Source organism: Pongo pygmaeus, chromosome 5, assembly GCF_028885625.2.
Source record: "Pongo pygmaeus isolate AG05252 chromosome 5, NHGRI_mPonPyg2-v2.0_pri, whole genome shotgun sequence".
Lineage (NCBI taxonomy): Eukaryota > Metazoa > Chordata > Mammalia > Primates > Hominidae > Pongo > Pongo pygmaeus.
In genome coordinates this window covers 53,378,039-53,396,879 of record NC_072378.2, presented here as the reverse complement: position 1 = coordinate 53,396,879, position 18,841 = coordinate 53,378,039, and the positions used below count along the sequence as shown (strand labels likewise).

At 42.6% G+C, this 18,841-nt stretch overlaps 1 protein-coding gene across 3 annotated transcripts; it reads left to right on the top strand.

Moving 5' to 3' along the window:
- The first annotated feature begins 6,102 nt into the window (after positions 1–6,102).
- On the top strand, positions 6,103–17,582 carry LOC129038957 (glutathione S-transferase A3). Of its 3 annotated transcripts, XM_054492506.2 has the most exons (7): positions 6,103–6,251; positions 8,425–8,532; positions 10,565–10,616; positions 11,818–11,950; positions 14,211–14,352; positions 16,264–16,395; positions 17,293–17,582. In XM_054492506.2, exons 2-7 carry the CDS (start codon positions 8,446–8,448, stop codon positions 17,413–17,415), a joined length of 669 nt encoding a protein of 222 aa, XP_054348481.2. In that variant the 5' UTR covers positions 6,103–6,251; positions 8,425–8,445; the 3' UTR covers positions 17,416–17,582. The 3 variants fall into 3 exon arrangements, with proteins under 3 accessions (XP_054348481.2, XP_054348483.2, XP_054348482.2); XM_054492508.2 differs by lacking the exons at positions 10,565–10,616; positions 11,818–11,950; XM_054492507.2 differs by lacking the exons at positions 6,103–6,251; positions 10,565–10,616 and having other exon boundaries at positions 8,429–8,532.
- The last annotated feature ends 1,259 nt before the right edge of the window (positions 17,583–18,841 follow it).

Below are 18,841 nucleotides of genomic sequence, written 5' to 3'. Positions count from 1 at the left end.
AAATATATATACAGGATCTAAGTATGCTTACCTAGTCCTCCATGCCCATGAAGCAATATGGAGAGAAAGGGAATTCCTAACTTCCAAGGGAACACCTATCAAACATCAGGAAGCCATTAGGAGATTATTATTGGCTGTACAGAAACCTAAACAGGTGGCAGTTTCACACTGCCAGGGTCATCAGAAAGGAAAGGAAAGGGAAACAGAAGGGAACCACCAAGCAGATATTGAAGCCAAAAGAGCTGCAAGGCAGGACCCTCCATTAGAAATGCTTATAGAAAGACCCCTAGTATGGGATAATCCCCTCTGTGAAACCAAGCCCCAGTATTCAGAAGAAGAAATAGAATGGGGAACCTTGCAAGGACATAGTTTCCTCCCCTCAGGATGGCTAGCCACCAAAGAAGGAAAAATACTTTTGCCTGCAGCTAACCAACGGAAATTACTTAAAACCCTTCACTAAACCTTTCACTTAGGCATTGATAGCACCCATCAGATGGCCAAATTATTATTTACTGGACCAGGCCTTTTCAAATCTATCAAGCAGATAGTCAGGGCCTGTGAAGTGTGCCAAAGAAATAATCCCCTGCACTGCAGGCCATACATTTCAATCCCTATATCTTTAACCGCCTTGTTAAGTTTGTCTCTTCCAGAATCAAAGCTGTAAAACTACAAATTGTTCTTCAAATGGAGCTCCAGATGCAATCCATGACTAAAATCTACTGCGGACCTCTGGACTGGCCTGCTAGCCAATGCTCCAATGTTAATGACATTGAAGGCACCCCTCTTGAAGAAATCTCAACTGCACAACCCCTACTATGCCCCAATTCAGTAGGAAGCAGTTAGAGCGGTTGTCAGCCAACCTCCCCAACAGCACTTGGGTTTTCCTGTTGAGAGGGGGTACTGAGAGACAGGACTGGCTGGATTTCCTAGGCCGACTAAGAATCCCTAAGCCTATCTGGGAAGTTGAGTGTATCCACCTTTAAACACGGGGCTTGCAACTTAGCTCACACCCAACCAATCAGGTAGTAAAGTAAAGGCAGTGAGGGCAAGAGGGCTAGAAAGTCTGAAAGTGAGCATGGCTAGGTGAGGGAGGAATAGTGGCCAACATGAGGCTGGACAAATAAAGAAGGTGGGTTATGCAGGGCTTTGTAAACTCTGTTGAGTTTGGATTTCATCCTGAGGGCATTTAATGGCCCACTGAAGGTTTTGAGCCAGAAAATCATGCAGAAGGCCCAAGAACACCAAGTCCAGTGTGCAGGACACTGCAGCAATGGGGCCAGAAGAGAGAGCAACCTGCTGACTGGACAGAGATTGAGAAGGAAATGGAAAGACACACAGGGAGATGGGGGAGTAAGAGTTGATGGCAGATTTCCAGCCTGGGCAACTGGGTGGACCAACAGTGTGGAGCTTTAATCTCTGAGATTTGAAACCTGATTTCGGTTTGGGACAGGGTCAGTTGGAGTTGCCTGAGGGGTGGGTAGGTGAACATGCCAGAAGGCAGATGTAAAGGATCGGGGGTCTGATGCCCAGGAAAAAGGTCTGTGCAGCGTGTCTTCCCAGAAACCTGTCCTTCAGTTCAGTTGCTGATTTCACTAAACTCTTCTGGCCACACCTAACAGAGTTGATGTGCCCAACTAGAGTTGCCCAGACCTTTCTCTATCTCAGAGAGACGTGGGAGGGATTGCTGTCCCAGAGGAAAACGGATCTGAGTGGCTCTTCCCAGGGCTGGCTCCAGGTATGGAAGTTGACACCAACCTGTCTCACTCCATGAGTGGGATGTGCCTGTGTTATAGGAGTCCTACCCAGTGACTAGGACACACTCTCCACTTTCTCTCCTCGCACCCCCCACAGAATAGGACACAAGCCATGGCAACTCTACCTCCTAACTACCTCACGTATCTCTTTCCTTGTCCCATCTCCTTCCACTGCATGGGTCAGAGCCTCATGGTTTCTCATCTCCACCACCACAGGGTCCTCCCAGTGGGTCTCCCTGCTGGCAGCTTCACTTCACTCTAGTCTCTTCTTCACTTACAACCACAGTAGGTTTGCTCAAACACAAATCTGAATATCACTGTCTTTCTTTAAATTCTTCAGTGAGTCTCCATGTCATGCAGGATGCATCCTCACCACAGTCCTCACTCTCTCATCTCCAGCTCAATAATCCCCTTGAGAACAGCAGGGTCTCCTTTCTCCCAGCCTGGGTGCATTTGCTAGCCCTGCCTGGCAAGCTCCTTCCCACTGGCCACATCTAACTCCTATCTCATTGCTTTCTGGGAGCTTTGGCCTCTTCTCTGTGCCCTCCACAGAGTCCTGGTGAGCCTCTAATAACACCTGAGGGACACTGTGTCTGCACAATAGTCCTGTGACCTCATGGTGCGGGGCATGGCCTGCTGGGTCCCCATTCCTGCACCACCAATGAACAATAACACCTGCACAGCTCCACGCATATTTTGAGGAACTGAGGATATGAGGCTGGGCTTTGAGATCTCACAAATCCCCACACCCTCTGCCCTACTCTGTATCTCATCCATTTCTGCAAAACATACTGACACGTGTCCCTCAAATGCTATGTATGGACCTCGTGGGTCATGACAAAAATAAACCAATGGCAAAGAAATTTTTATGAGACAATTGAGGAAGTGTGTATGCAGTTATCTGACAAAATTAAGGAACATAAATTTTTAGTGTTAGAATAGAATGGTGATGTCTAGAAAAAAAGCACTTACATTTTAAAGAAACATACTAAAGTATACCTCCAGCAATACTAAAATGCATATGCACAGTGTTATTCATTGCAGCATTGTTTGTAATTCCAAACCATTAGAAACAACCTAAATGTCCACACATATATGAGTGTTTGCAGGCCAGGCACGGTGGCTTACACCTGTAATCCCAGCACTTTGGGAGGCCGAGGTGGGCGGATCATGAGGAGTTCAAGAACAGCCTGGCCAAATATGGTGAAATCCTGTCTCTAATAAAAATACAAAAATTAGCCAGACGTGGTGGTGCGCACCTGTAGTCCATAGTCCCAGCTACTTGGGAGGCTGAGGCAGAAGAATCACTTGAATCTGGGAGGCAGAGGTTGCCGACAGCCGAGATCATGCCACTGGACTCCAGCCTGGGTGACAGAGTGAGACTCTGTCTCAAAAAAATGAATAAATAAATAAAGAGTGCTTGCATAAACTATGATGCATTCATACGATGGAGTATTTGGCAGCTGTAGCAAATAAAGGAAGGCATCTATAAACTTAGATGGAGGTGATTTCTAGGACCTATCATTAAGTGAAGGGTGGGGGAACCAATAACCACACAAAACAAAGAGCAAAAAAGTATTATGGTATGCTGCCCTTTATGTAACAAAGAAGGGGTTGTAAGAAAATATGTACTTGAGCAAAAGAAAAACAAAAGGGGAAAGTTAGAAATTAGTGAGATTTGTCATCTACAGGGGGATGAGTGAGAAAGGGGTGGGAAAAAGAGGGACTAGGAATGAGGAATTAGGGACAGAGAAAGACAGTGTCTCCAAAGACACTTTTTCATATAACTCTGGCTCTTAGAATCATGGTAAAGTTTTGCATACCAGAAAACTAAGTAATTAATTAAAACCAACCAGGATGTAAGGAAACCCCAAAGTGGAGTATACAAACACTAACAACCTAACAGCATTTCAATGAATAGATTACCAAACTGAAGGAGGTAGGGGGGGAAAAGAACTGACCTAAATAACCATAGAAAACCACATTTTGACTGGATATTGTAAGGCTTAAGACCAAAAATAAAAAAAAAAGGAGGGAAAGAAAAATACTGTACTCTTGTTAGTAGATTTGTTTTTCACAGAGGTATGCAGTGGCAATTCTGCAACTATTTTACGTGTACTAGGATTAAACAAATATGCAAATATTGTATATTTTAGATAATCATAGCCAGGTTTCTCACTTGTCAGAGAGGCTAGAAATAAGGAAAGGAGATGGCTAAATGAATCTATTGAATTGAAATAGTAGGTATCTGTATGAACTCATGGTTTTTTATCATATTTATACAGATAGCTATATAAATACATACAGAAGTGTATGTATGTGTGGGTTAATATACATACATATATTTCCCACTGGGGACAGCCTAGAAGCATTGAAAACCCAGAAGCAATGAGTTCCGAGATCCTAGTTTTCAAATACCTTCCCCAATAAAAGGAAAAAAGGATCTTTGGAGAAATGGTTGACTTCAAGGCTGGGGCACAGACAAGACAAGATAAGCCTGGAACATCTTTGGCACAGAAAGTACCTGAAAATGCTCACAATAAGAGAGGAGGTTTGTCATAAAAGACACAGAAGCCAATCTGAAGGAGCGCCCACAGGCTAAAGCTGGATCAATTTGAGCAATAAAACAGATATCAATGGTATTAGATTGTAACCTTTAGAATAAAATATCTATAAATCTGTACTAAGAAAATAATTGAATGAATGGAAGGATAAATAAAGGAGAAGAGACAGCTTTTCTTTACAGAAGAATTCCAATTATTAAATGTAGATGGAATGAGGGAAATAGAAAGTCACTGTTAGACAAACACTATAGTAATATTTGCTGTAGGCAAGATCCATAATGGATGCTAAAGTTAGTGAGTAGAAGCTTATTTTGAAACTGAATATTTTTATAGTCACAAAGTATCTTCCACAAGATATTTATGAATTCCAAAGGGATAAATAGTAATATTACAGTTGATGAACCTGGCAGATGCTACTTTAATCAAGGGATTAAGATTAAGATCAAAATTAATAAGACATACCATGTCTCAGATATGAAATTATGGGTGGAAATGATAAGCTGAGACTGGAACAACTACTGTGACATTTTGCAAAAAATGTATGTCGTCAATCGAGTCATGAGAAAACATCAGATAGACCCAAATTGAGGTACATTCCACAAAATAATTGACCATTACTCTTCAAAAATGCCACCATCATGAAAGACAAGAAAAGACTGAGGAACTGCCATAGTTTGGAGGTAACTAAGGAGATGTGACAACGAAATGCAGTGCTGGGGTCCTGGATGGGATCCTGGGCTAGAAAAAAGATACTGATTGAAAAACTGGTGAAATTCAAGTAAGGCCTGGAGTTCAGTCGATAGTGTATCAATGTTAAATTCCTGGTTTCGATCATTGTACTATGGTTACATAAGATGTTCACATTAGAGGACGCTGGGTGAGGGGTATTTGGGAAACTTGTACTAGTTTTGCAATTTTTCTGTTACATAAATAATTCCCCCCCCCCACAAGTCTAAAAGATACACATTAGATTATAGACGAAAAAACTAAGTCTGAGATTTGCTTCAAATATTGTCAATAATTTTTGAAGCAAGGTGATGGGTACATCAAAGCTTCGTAGTGTTCTTTCTAGATTTATGTATGTCTGACAATTTCCTTTAGAAAAGTAGAAATTACACATACATGTATTAAGCCCTTTCTACATGCCAGGCACTGTGGTTAGCCATGGGGACTTGGTTAACCACCAGGACTTGAGGCCCTGCCTCAAGGAGCTCACAGTCAACAGGGGGAAAGCAGACACGATGCACGGAATGTAGAAAGAGTGATGTGATAGAGGAAGCACAGGATGCCTGGGAGCAGGGGAGAAAAGAGTGCTCCAAATGGAAGAAACAGCATGCAGAGCCTTGGGCTAGGGAGAAAGGCTAACTCGTAAGTCACGGAGAAATATCTGCAAACGACCTCAGGGAATGCAGCTGAGGTCTTTTGTCTGCCCAGGGCAAGGACAACTCAGCCAGATTCTTTGGGCCTATAAAACTTTGTGACATTATTTGTAATTTAGTCTTTTTAAACAAATTTAGAAGGCAATCTCCCTATGCTCTTTATCAAGTCCCCTTCCCTGACATCTCCTATGACTCTCCTATGACACTTTCCTCCTCCCCACAATGTTTTCTCATCGTCATAAATCTGCAGCCTATTTCACAAGATCCTCCTTAAGCAGTGTTCACAGGATACCGGTCCCCAGTGACCTTCTGAGGCAGCCAAATAGATATGAAATCTTTTTGTGCATTTATGGATAGCCTTGAAATTAATTGCTGTCATTTTCTTCCTAGCAGAGCATGGAACTCTGGAGACTAAAGTGGTGTGGGAGTGGCCGCTCCCAACTACACTCCACCCCCTTCAGAAGGCAGGAGTTGTCATAGTGTTAAAACAGCTAACATATACATCAGGAGGCGGCCTTGAGAAGCTGAGCGGAGACCAGCTGGACTTTAATCAGGTTAGTATTGACCTTAAACATCTTCATAAATATTCTCATGTCTACTTCACTAAGAAAAACAAATTTAAATGTGTTAGTTTGTGTGAGTACTTTATGTTCTTGCTGTTTTTCTGTGTGCTTAGGAGACAATTTAAGCATTGTTTGTTAGTTCCTGAAGGACAGGTCGGTAAAGAAAAATAATATTCAACAATTTAGAAAACAAGGGTAAAGAATTTGATGATATGAGAAAAGTAAGAGTGGTATCATTGTGAGCAATGTGAAAATACAACCACATCGGTGCCAGGCCACATGCCGAAGCTTGCTTATGGTAAAGCTGTTTATTAAAAACATGTATTCATGTGATTCATACAGGAGTCAACACACAATTGTACTAGATTTAAAGTTGGCAGAGTCACATATTTGGGGGCACCACTTGATCAATGAAAAGAAAATACATCTGGATGGTTGTATTCCTCTAGAGCTGGCACTTCCAAATGGGAAACCAATCATCAATGCTTGACAATCAGGATCTAAATTTACACTTCCATCATTGATTTTACACAGATTAGTTTATTGCTCATATAAGTGACTTTATGATTGAGCACCAAGTAGCATGCTATTTTTCCTTCTTCTTCTCCTTCTTCCCTCCTCTTTGTTCTCTTTGCCCTCTTTCTTCTTCCTCTCCCTCTTTTTCCTCTTCTGCTTCTTCTTCCTCCTCCTCCTCCTTGTTCAAAGTATCTGGGACCAAAGTGCGAGCAGGGTTTAAAGTCTCAAAATTGCAAGTGAATCTAAATATATAGGACTTTTAGGGTAGTAGGCAAGTAGATCTAAGAATAATAATAACCCCCTCTTAAGCTGTTATATTCCCTGTCCAACAGAACATGCACATTCCTTCTATATGCAAGTTCTTTCTATTTGCCAAATGAAATATTACCCTGGGCTACCCTGCCAAAGCACTTATCCAATTAAAAAAATTTTTTGTGTGTAGTCATGATGTTTCTACTATGTGGGAGAGTTTGGTTGCTTTGATAATTCTTTTTAAACAGCAGATTGGTGGGTTTCATCATTAGGATTGGTTATTTTATTGCCATAATCCTAGCTTGGTTTTTTTCATGCTTTTTGTTTGTTTGTTTTGAGACAGTCTCATTCTGTCACCCAGGCTGGAATGCAGTGGTGCGACCATGTTTCACTGCAGCCTTAACATCTTGGGCTCAAGTGATCTTCCTGCCTCAGCCTCCTGAGTATGTGGGACTACAGGTGTGGAACACCAATCCTGGCTAATTTTTTCTTTAATAGAGACTTTATTTAATTGCCCAGGCCAGTCCTGAACTCCTGAGCTCAAGCAATCTTCCCTCCTCAACCCTCCGAAGTGTTGGAATTATAAGTATGAGCCACCATGCCCAGCCCTAGTTTGTTTTTTAATTACTCTATACTACTGTATTCTAAAACAGCAAGCCCTATGAGGCAAATGGCAAAAAAAAAAAAAAAAATTGCTCTTGAGATATCTAGCCATGTTATATCCTATGAAGCACCGACTGAACTTTGAGCAATGCACTACATTGTGCTTAAAGACTATGACAACTTCTCTGCTTCCCAGGAGCTCACAGTTTGAGGGGTGGGGGACACAAAAATGGTAACTTCTGCAGGCTGTAAATATTCAGTAATAAGGCATAACAGGAAGAAACTAGTCTGAATGTCAGATGACCTAGGTTCTAATCCAGACTTTGACACTAACTAGCTAGTTGGCAAATTGCACATACTTTCTTTGGGGTTCAACGTATTCATTACAAACCTGGAGGAAGGGCTAGCTAAATGCCTTCTAGCTCTATAATTTGGGAAGTCTTGAGGGGAGAACTAGATATATCAATAGAACATATAGTTTTTATAAGGCACATGAAGTCACCAAGTAGGTTGGAACATAATGCAAGTCAGTAGTGCCTGGAATAATTACCAACATAAAAATAAATAAATGAAAACAAACGTCTTGCACAGGAAAGCCTCAGAATCTCAGAGGGACCCTGTGAAGTCACCTTGGTGTTGGATCTGTCTAGTGCAAACAGAATTCACAGGTGGAAACAATCCTGCTATGAAGAAGGAAGACAATCCTGTTGTTCAAACATACATATACTAGCATGCATTTTGCTTCTCCAGACTTATTCATTCATCCATTCATGCGTTCATTCATTCATTTTAGAGAAACCAAGAGACTGTTACCATGGCAGGGAAGCCCAAGCTTCACTACTTCAATGGACGGGGCAGAATGGAGCCCATCCGGTGGCTCTTGGCTGCAGCTGGAGTGGAGGTATGTTCTGAGTTAGGTCATCTTAAGTTGGACCTAATTGATTGTATCAAAATATTTTAATAAACCAAGAGACTTCCATACTAGATGACCTGTGAATATTTTGGCCTCAAATAAAAACATCCCCAGTTATTTTTTTAAAAATGGACAAGTTTTACCCAATGAAATTTTAAACATCTGTCCATCAAAGAGCACATGAAAAATAACGCATGAATAATTAAAATATATTTTGAAAAGAATCATCAACTAATCACAATGAGTGGACCTTATTTGCATTAGGATTTAAACAAACTATAAAATAGAACTTATGACACATAACAATTAGGAACCTGAATATTGATTGAATATTAGATAATATTAAAGAATTATTGTTAAATTTTTTAGTGTGATTTTGTGATGTTAGGCATAATGTTTCTGTTATGTTTCAGAGATACACACTGAAGTATTTAGGATGAGATAATATGATACCTCAGATTTGTTTCATATTATGACAGAGGAGGAGAGAAGCTGGGCATACAAATGAAAGACTGGCTTGGGTTGGTGATTATTGCAGCTAGATGATTGAAACAAAGAGGACTGTTGTATTTTATGTGTATTTTTTATATATATGAGAAATTTATACAGTAAAATGCTAAGTACATGGAAACTAAATGTCATTAAACATAAACTATAAACCACAATGAGGTCAGGGAGGGAGTGGATTGTAACAAACTGCCTGTTAAAGACTGAGTATATTCAGTCAGTGGTTATTTTGTTATGCACCTTTTAAGTGCTAGGTTCTGTCCTGAAGATTGGCAGTAAACAAGGTAGACACAATTCCTGCCCTAAGGCAGACTACATACATGTCTACGAGGACTCAGATAAGAAAACACGTGGTTAAAATCAGGGGTGGGGGCTTCTAGAACACCCAAGCATTCCCCAGTGTTACCAGGCCATCCTCCCAGTGTTTGAGCAGGAGACGCTGGGAGGTGTCTGTGGGACTCCGCTAAGTGCTGCCCTCTAGAGGTGTCACTGAGAAAAACACTTCCCAGTCCAGACCAGAGTCCCTCAGTAACTGCCTGAGGGTTTTCCTCCAGAGTAAGTAATGGGAAAATCTCAGAAGATCTTGTCCCTCGGGTGTCAGCAGAAAAGGATGGTTTCAGGTGAGGTGGCGTCCTGTGAAGGGAACTTCTAGCGCATCCCTTCAGCCTCTCAGCGCCGTGTGGACCTGACCCTCTGGACGGCACTTTCTCCATTGCTTCACGAGGGCTTGGGACTTTAGCCTCACCCTTTCTCAAACCTATGAGGAAATAAGCACAGAAGAAATCCTCACACTGCCATTCCAGGTTGTTTTCTTTGTAAAAATGAATACCCTGTTTCACTGTCACCCAGACATCAGCTCTGCAGCTCATGTGCCTTTTCTCCAGTGACGTTCCCTCCTTAATCATGGACATTTGTGAGATCGTGGAGAGGTGAAGTGAACTAAAAGACGGACCAGGCCAGGAGCAGTGGCACACCGTTAATCCCAGCACTTTGGGAGGCCAATGGGGGAGGATTGCTTGAGCCCACGAGTTCAAGATGAGTCTAGGCAACACAGCGAGACCCCAGCACTACAAAATAGAAATAAAAAATTAGCAGGATGTGATGGTGCATGCCTATAGTCCCAGCTACTCAGGTGGCTGAGGTAGGAGGGTCACTTGGGCCTGGTAGATCAAGGCTGCAATGAGCCGTGATCACACCGCTGTACTTAAGCCTGGGCAACAAAGTAAGACTCTGTCTCAAAAAAAAAATAAAAAAAAAAAAGTAAAAAAGAAGATTGAGCAGTTCTGACCCATGGTCAGACCCATGAGCATGAGCATGGTCTGACCCATGCCTGTTTCTTGAGGGATCTAATCTAAATTTCCAAGCGGCCATGACCAGCTTCTTCTGTGTCCCCTGCCAAACTCAGAAATCTTATGTTATCCAAATTATGTACCAGATGGGGGCCATTCAAGGTCACAAGTCTGTAATGCTATGGAATGAACTAACAAGAACCATTTACTGTTTCTGCTTCCAGTTTGAAGAGAAATTTATAGAATCTCCAGAAGATTTGGAAAAGTTAAGAAATGGTAAGATCAAGTCTCTAAGTGCCTCTGATGAGGGTATCTAGTAGAGAAGGTAGAGTTGAAGATTGATTTTTTTTTTTTTTTTTTTGAGACGGAGTCTCGCTGTGTCGCCCAGGCTGGAGTACAGTGGCGCGATCTCGGCTTACTGCAAGCTCTGCCTCCCGCGTTCATGCCATTCTCCTGCCTCAGCCTCCCAAGTAGCTGGGACTACAGGCGCCCGACACCACATCAGGCTAGTTTTTTTTTTTTTTTTTTTTTTTTTTTTTGTATTTTTAGTAGAGACGGGGTTTCACTGTGTTAGCCAGGATGGTCTCAATCTCCTGACCTCGTGATCCGCCCGCTTCGGCCTCCCAAAGTGCTGGGATTACAGGCGTGAGCCACCGCGACGGGCCACAGTTGAAGATTTTAACACCAGGCGATGCCTATGTGTGTGTAGGGTGGTAGTTGTGGTGGTGGAGAGGGAGAAAGTGGTTAAAGTGGAAGGGATGTGGCTCCCTGAACAGGTCTGGCAACTCTCTCCAGGCTAAAAGGCCAGTTTGCTAGAGGAACAATCCCCAGTGCCCTGAGAATGCCCTTTCCTTGTTTTCATGCTTGGGGCACCGTGAATGAGCTGTGTCATCAGCTCAGGATCCCACACAGCCTTCCCCACCCAAGGACACACAAGAACATGAATAAGACGAAAAGAATGGAAATAGATGTGGCCATTACCTTGAGTTGTTTTCTTTCTTGGGTCATGTGATAAGGTCATACTGTAGTAATATTGTAGGCTTGGAAGAACACAGAAAGGGACCTCTACATAAAATCGTGTCTCAGAACCTACTTTAAAGGCCATGAACACCATGAGACTTACCCTGGGAAGTTCTCGTTTTAAATGACATCTCTCTGGCACTCCCGTTGTAAACTGTCTCAGCTTTTTCGTAAATATCATGAAGATAAATCAACCCAAGAAAAATACAAGGGACCTACTGTGTACCTGGATGGGAAATAAAAACATAAATGAAATAACAGGCTAAAAGGTAAAAGGAATCAGGTCAGAAAAAGAAATACAGGCAGCTAAAATCAAAATACTACTTCATTTTGGAGGTTAACAGGCAATAATTTCTTTTTCATTTTATAACCTCAGTCATTTCAACCATCATTTTTCTTCCTGAAATGGTGGGATTCATAGAAATTTCATGCTCCTTTTTTTCCCTTCTTTCTAAAGATGGGAGTTTGATGTTCCAGCAAGTACCAATGGTTGAGATTGATGAGATGAAGCTGGTACAGACCAGAGCCATTCTCAACTACATTGCCAGCAAATACAACCTCTATGGAAAAGACATAAAGGAGAGAGCCCTGTACGGTACATTTTCTGTTCTTCCACCCACAGAGAACACAGAGTGATTTAGGTTCTTCCTTGAGTGAGTGGGACCATGGCAGGGCATCATGACCAGGACCAGGCTGGGCCTTGGGTGTGTATACTGAGGTCCGGTATTGCTGAGTCCCATGGAGATGAGGGAACAGTGAACATGGGGAGGGTTCAGGCGAGGGTGATTCTAGAAGAGGATGCAATCCATGGATCCAGCACTCTGACAGAGGTTTCCAGACACTGATGAACCATGAACTCAGGAGGATGGGGAATCATGATTCCAGGTGCTGAGGCCTTCAGAGGCTGGACTCCAGCCAACAGCTTAGGACAGGCATAGAATGTTTGAGAGTCTGTAGATGAAGGCCTGGGGAGGGAAGACTGCAAAGAAGCTGAATCTCAGGTCCCAGTAATTCCAAGAATGATGACCAGGAACCCAAGTTACCAGCCAATTATATGGACTGGTCAACTTGAGCAGAGCTAGTAGAGGCTGGCACCCAGAACTCTGGGGTTACCTTGAAACATTGATTCAAGGCTGAAGCAGCTAGATTTATCGAATACCAGCAAAGCCATGGGGTCTCCTCACTGTTGCAATTGGGCTGCCTGATTCTAAATAACATCCTATGTGAAACTGTTGGCAGTTCTTCAAAAAGTTTAGTGTAGAGTTACCAATGACCCAGCAATTCCTCTACTAGGTATACACCAAAAGAATCAAAATACTTCCACACCAAATCTTGTACATAAACGTACAGTGCAAATAACAGCAATTTTCATGGTATTCAAAAAGTAGAAACAACCCAAATATCCATCAACCAATAAATGGAGGAACAAAGTGTGCCTTAGCCATGCAATGGAACAATATTTAGTCATGAAAAGAAATGAAGTACTGATGCATGCTACAAGAAAGTTGCTCCTTAAAGACATGTTACATAAAAGAAATTAGACACAGAAGGCCACATATTGTAGGATTGTGTGTATGAAATGTCTAGAATATTCAAACCCATAGAGGCAGCAAGTAGACTAGTGGTTGCCTGAAGCTAAAGGGTTTGGGGTTTGGGGAAAATGAATACTCAATGGGTACAGATGTCCTTATCAGGGTGATAAAAATATTCTAGAATTAGAGTGTGATGATATTTGCAGAATTCTGTAAATGTACTAAAAGTGACTGAATAGTATAATTTAATGGGTGACAGCTATAATATGTGACTATACATCAATGAAACTATTGTTTTAAAAAGTACTGTGGAAAGCCCAGTTAAACACAAAAGAAAAAAAGGTCTCCTAAAATATGTCCTGGTTGTAACTGTGTAAAGAATTTCACCAAGGAAGGGGATCTTTTAGGTGGGGTCTCAAGTAAGGCACCCGTGGCTAGAGTCAGGCAATAGCACATGGAGAGTGCTGTAGAATTGTTTCATGGGAGTAATTGGAAAAACTGCCAATATTGGGCATAGAAGTGGGCCTGGGAGATGTAAAATGATGAGACAGGAAAAGGAACATGACTAAGATGGCTGTGCCAGGGACTCTGTTGGGATTACTTAGGAGGCAGGTCTTTGGCCATTTGACTCACACAAAGTTTATGCACAGAACAAACCACAATAGAGATGATAAATCCTGGTGCAGCATCAGTGGGTACTGACAGTGATTCCACCAATTTCTCTCATGACTGTGACTGTAGACAGGTCACCGATGCTCTTCGTACCTGTATTTGGTCATGTGCATAACAAAGATTTTAGAGATATATCTACCTCAATAAGTTGTTTTAAGAAATAAATGGCAACCAGGCATGGTGGCTCATGCCTGTAATCCTAGCACTTTGGGAGGCCAAGGCGGGTGGATCATGTGAGGTCAGGAGTTCGAGACCAGCCTGGCCAACATGGTGAAACCCTATCTCTACTAAAAGTACAAAAATTATCTGGCCGTATTGGCAGGCATCTATAATCCCAGCTACTCTGGAGGCTGAGGCAGGAGAATCACTTGAACCCTGGAGGCAAAGGTTGCAGTGAGCCAAGATTGTGTAACTTTACTCTGGCTTGGGAGAATGAGGGAAACTCCATCTCAAAAAAAAAAAAAAAAGAAAGAAGGAAATGTCAACATACATGCAAAAATCAGAGAATAATGACTAGAATATAAAAGGTACCCACTAGAGATGAATTACTTTGCCACCATCTGACCCTCTATTCTCTTAGGTTTTTATAAACCTACAAAATCTAAGGCAAGAGGCATTTGGTGCTTTGGCTGTTTTTGTCTTTCAGAATTGATATGTATGCAGAAGGTATGGCAGATTTGAATGAAATGATCCTTCTTCTGCCCTTATGTCGACCTGAGGAAAAAGATGCCAAGATTGCCTTGATCAAAGAGAAAACAAAAAGTCGCTATTTCCCTGCCTTCGAAAAAGTAGGTGAAGCTGTTCAGCATTTTGGGGCACTGAGTTTAGAGGCCAGTAGAAAAATAGTGGCTGGGCATTCCTGGGGCACTGACCTTCACTTTCAGTGAGACTTCCTGAACACCAATTCAGCTCTCTGACTCTCAAGGCATTTTATGAAAATTGACTTAGAGGAACAGTGATACCACTTATTCCCAAGTTATAATTTTCCAGCAAAATTTCAATTTACTAGACCCCAGTATAGAATTCTCTATTCAACAATTTTATGTTCATAAGTAGAACATGAGCTGTGGAAGGCTCTGAACCACACTAGAGGTTGCTGTTGAGTCTGTGGAACACAGGCTTTGTCTGAAGACGAACATGATGAAAGCCATCCATTAGAAACTATTCTGGCACCATGTGTAGGAAGACAGGAGACCAATTTCCCAACCAGAGAATATTGTAGTGTTTCAGAGATGGATATTTCTTAAAAGGATAGTGACAGTGGGGTGGAGAGGAAGATTTTTTAAAACTCATTTTAAAGTAAGTTGCAGACGTCAGTGCAGTTCCCTCCTAGACACTTCAGCTTGCAGATTATAACAGAGCAGTTTAGGAGTCAGAGCCGATATTGCAAGAAAGATGATGAATTCAAGTTCACCCTGTTAGATATGAGTTCTAAATTTCTTTTCAAAGAATTAATATGTCAGTATATTCAATTCTTTGTCTTCTACTTTTAAACTTAACTACCTCGTAAAGCAATCTTTTTCGATTACCTACTCCACCCTGACTCATTCCGATCACCTGCTCCACCCTAACTCATTCCGAACACCTGCTCCACCCTGACCCATTCGGATTACCTGCTGTACCCTAACTCATTCCGATTACCTGCTCCTCCTAACTCATTCCGATTACCGGCTACCTGCTCTGCCTTGACTCCCGCCAAAGCACTCACCCCGTCATTCTCTTTAAATTAGCCAATCAGAATTCGTTTAGCCTGTGCGGTCTAACCCTAGCCAATAGGGGAACGACACAGCCCAGGGGGAAAGACACAGCAGCATGGGCCACGTGCCTCAGGGATAAGAAACCCTTCCCCTCCTTTGTCCAAGTGTGCGCTCACCATTGTTCCAACTGTATACCCTTCTATACAGAAGTACCTTGCCTTGCTGAGAATTAAAAAGAAAATTTTATATTCAAGTGCTATTCTTTTTGCGTCACTGAAACTTTATATATAACAACCCAGGTTTACTTCAGATCCCAGGGAGATAGAGCAGGAAATGAGGAAAGCAGACAAGTCATTTTATGAAGATAGACTTGGAGGAACAATGATACCACTTATACCCAAGTTATAATTTTCCAGCAAAATTTCAATTTACTAGACCCCAATATAGAATTCTCTATTCAACAAAATTTTATGTTTTTAAGTAGAACGTGGGCTGAAGGCTCTGAATCACACTAGAGGTTGCTGTTGAGTCTATGTAACATATGGAGAAATGAAGACTCTGAAATAGTCTACTCCTGGAGGAAGAGTGCTGTCATGAAGGTGGAGTCTCTGCCCAAGGGAGATTGGAGAGGGAGAGAGCAGATTGTAGAGCCACATCCTGAATGTCAAGGCTACACGCTGTAGGGCCTGGGGCAGACAGAACATGAAGTAGCAGGTGCTAAACCCCTGGCCCATGTGGAAAATGCAAGCAGGTGGATGGTGTGGATGCCACAGTGATGTGGAATGAGAAGAGAAAATGGGAGCCTGAGCTCCAACCGAGGGGTGAGCAGAGCCACATTCTTGCTCCCTCACTCAATCAGGGAACAAAAACAAAGGCCTGGACCTTCACACCATCCAGTTAGGCAACACAGGTGGGAATGTCAGGCTGGAAACACTCAGGGAGAAGCAGGGGTCCCAGCCTGGGTGCGCATGTGTTCGTGATCTGATTCCTCAAATTCTCCAGGTGTTACAGAGCCATGGACAAGACTACCTTGTTGGCAACAAGCTGAGCCGGGCTGACATTAGCCTGGTGGAACTTCTCTACTATGTGGAAGAGCTTGACTCCAGCCTTATCTCCAGCTTCCCTCTGCTGAAGGTGACCCATTTCACAGCCCTCAGAGAGGCAGCCCCACATGTCCCATCTTGGGATCTAGTATCTGGGCCCTTGGACTGGCCATGTTCTGACCCCAGCCTTTTTCAGGCCTTCACTACCCCCAGGTCTCCAAAATGAGCTTCCAGACTCCAATTTTGAGGCATGAAAAGACTCTTGTTCTGGAAAGGAAATTTGTGGTGCATGCTACCCCATGAAAAGTATTTTGCCTTTTATCATGGGAAGGACCCAGGGCCCAGCATCTTCCTTCCTCCCCCATTCCTCTGTGGTCTGTTCCTGAGTTCTGTGATTCCCTTTATCCCAGGACTGTCCTTGTGTTCCCGCACTGAATTGGTCTAAGCAGGGCCCTTTTCATCTGGTTCCTTCCTTAGGCTCTGGCCATGGTGGCCAGCAGGAGCTGTCAGATAATTGTGTTCCTCTGTGCACAGCACACCCAACACACTGCCCCCAACCCTGTATCTCTCACTGAGAAAAGGTAGTCCCATGGTTTGACTTTAATATTTTCTATAACATTTTCCTTTCCAACTCATTTCTCCATATTTTCACTTCGGCTTAGAGACTGACCTGTGTTGATATCTCAAGGGCACATTATTTTTTCTTGTCTTATACAAGAGTCACTAATCTACAGGATTAATATGTAAGGAGAAAGATAGGGATGACTGAACTGATTAAAACTTTAAGACATCTTTGGGGAAAATAAAGTGAGCTACATGTTCTTCCTCTTATCTTCATTTCTCACTGGGTGTCTGTTTCTGCCTCCATGCTGGTGCTGATGGAGGGGACTCGCTTGGTCTTTGGCAGGAGGGGTCAGATTCCCTGGGTGGTATTAATGGTGGTGGCAGACCTTGGCTTCACTCTGAGGCTGTGCTTTGTGAATTACAGGCCCTGAAAACCAGAATCAGCAACCTGCCCATGGTGAAGAAGTTTCTACAGCCTGGCAGCCCAAGGAAGCCTCCCGCAGATGCAAAAGCTTTAGAAGAAGCCAGAAAGATTTTCAGGTTTTAATAAAGCAGCCATGGAGGCCAAGAACATGCAAGACTAATATTCTAAAGTTTTGCAACAATGAAGTGCTTTACTTAAGTGTTGATTGTGCCTGTTGTAAAGCTAATGAACCCTTTCCAATTATATGCTAATTAAATAATAAAAACTCCTATTTGCCAACTTAGTTAAAATTTAAGCCTTTTCATTAAGATCTGATATGAATTCAGATTTCTAATCTCCTAACCTGTCTCTTTCTTGAAATTAAAAATTTAGTAAAAATGGGAAATGTAGGTTATATGGTTTGACTTTCAGCAAGAATTATCCTGTAACATTTGTCATACAATCTATTAAAATGTCAATGTAGAAATGCGCTTCTGACATTTTCAGGTATGCACAGGAGAAGAGTTACCATTCTGGGTAATGGCATAAAGACATTTTCTTCTTTTCCTGGACTGTCATTTTATTTCTGGTAAAAGCGTTCTTTCTCCTGCATTTTCAAAACAATGATTCTGTCTGCTGTGGATTCCTCAGTTTTCTAAGAGGTGAGGAAATATTGAAGAGCAAACAGACCCATCCTCTGCTCTCAGGCCACCCTGTTGTCCCTTACGATGCGTGTGCTCCTGGCTCATCCTCACTCTGCTCCTTAAGGCTCTGTGGGATCCCAGGCATGAACCTTCCCTCACTTCCCTCAGTGCCACTCAGGCCTGGGCTGCCAAGATACAGATGGTATATGTGAATTACATACAAATAACTATATGCAAAATTATTTTTCCCTGGTGTGTCATTGTGCCAGAGTGCTTAGATTAGGAGTGCTTTCTAGTTTCAGCCCCTACTGGGCCTACAATGTTAATCTCCCCTAGGACACCTGGGCTTCTGCAATTTGAGTTCTCCTCTTAGAGGGAGCTTCCCCACAGTTGGCAGAGGTGGGTGAGAGAGCAGACAGACACACAGGCTTCCTACCTGCAGCTTCACTTTGCTCTAGTCTCTTCCCTACTTACAACCAGAGTAGTTCTTCTGAAATGCAAATCTGAATATCACAGAATTCTTCAGTGAGTCCTGACTGCATATAAAATGCATCCTCACACCCATCCTCACTCCCTGATCTTCAGCCCCATCAACCCTCTGAGCATGGTGGGGCCTCTTGCCTTCCTGCCTGGGTGCATTTGCTAGCCCTGCCTGGCAAGCTCCTTCCCAGTGGTCACAATTAAGTCTACCCCATTGCTTCTCAGGAGCATTGGGCTGTCCTCTGTGCCCTCCTCAGAGCCCCATTGAGCCTCTAATAACACCTGAGGGCCACTGTGTCTGCTCTCCTGTGCTGTGAGTACGGGTATGGGACACTTACATGAACTAGAATGCTGAAGCTTTGATGAAACTAAGGAATTATAGAATTTTAATATGATAAGAGAATAGTGTGATTATGTTTCAACAGGTAGTTCTTCCTTTCTAGAGA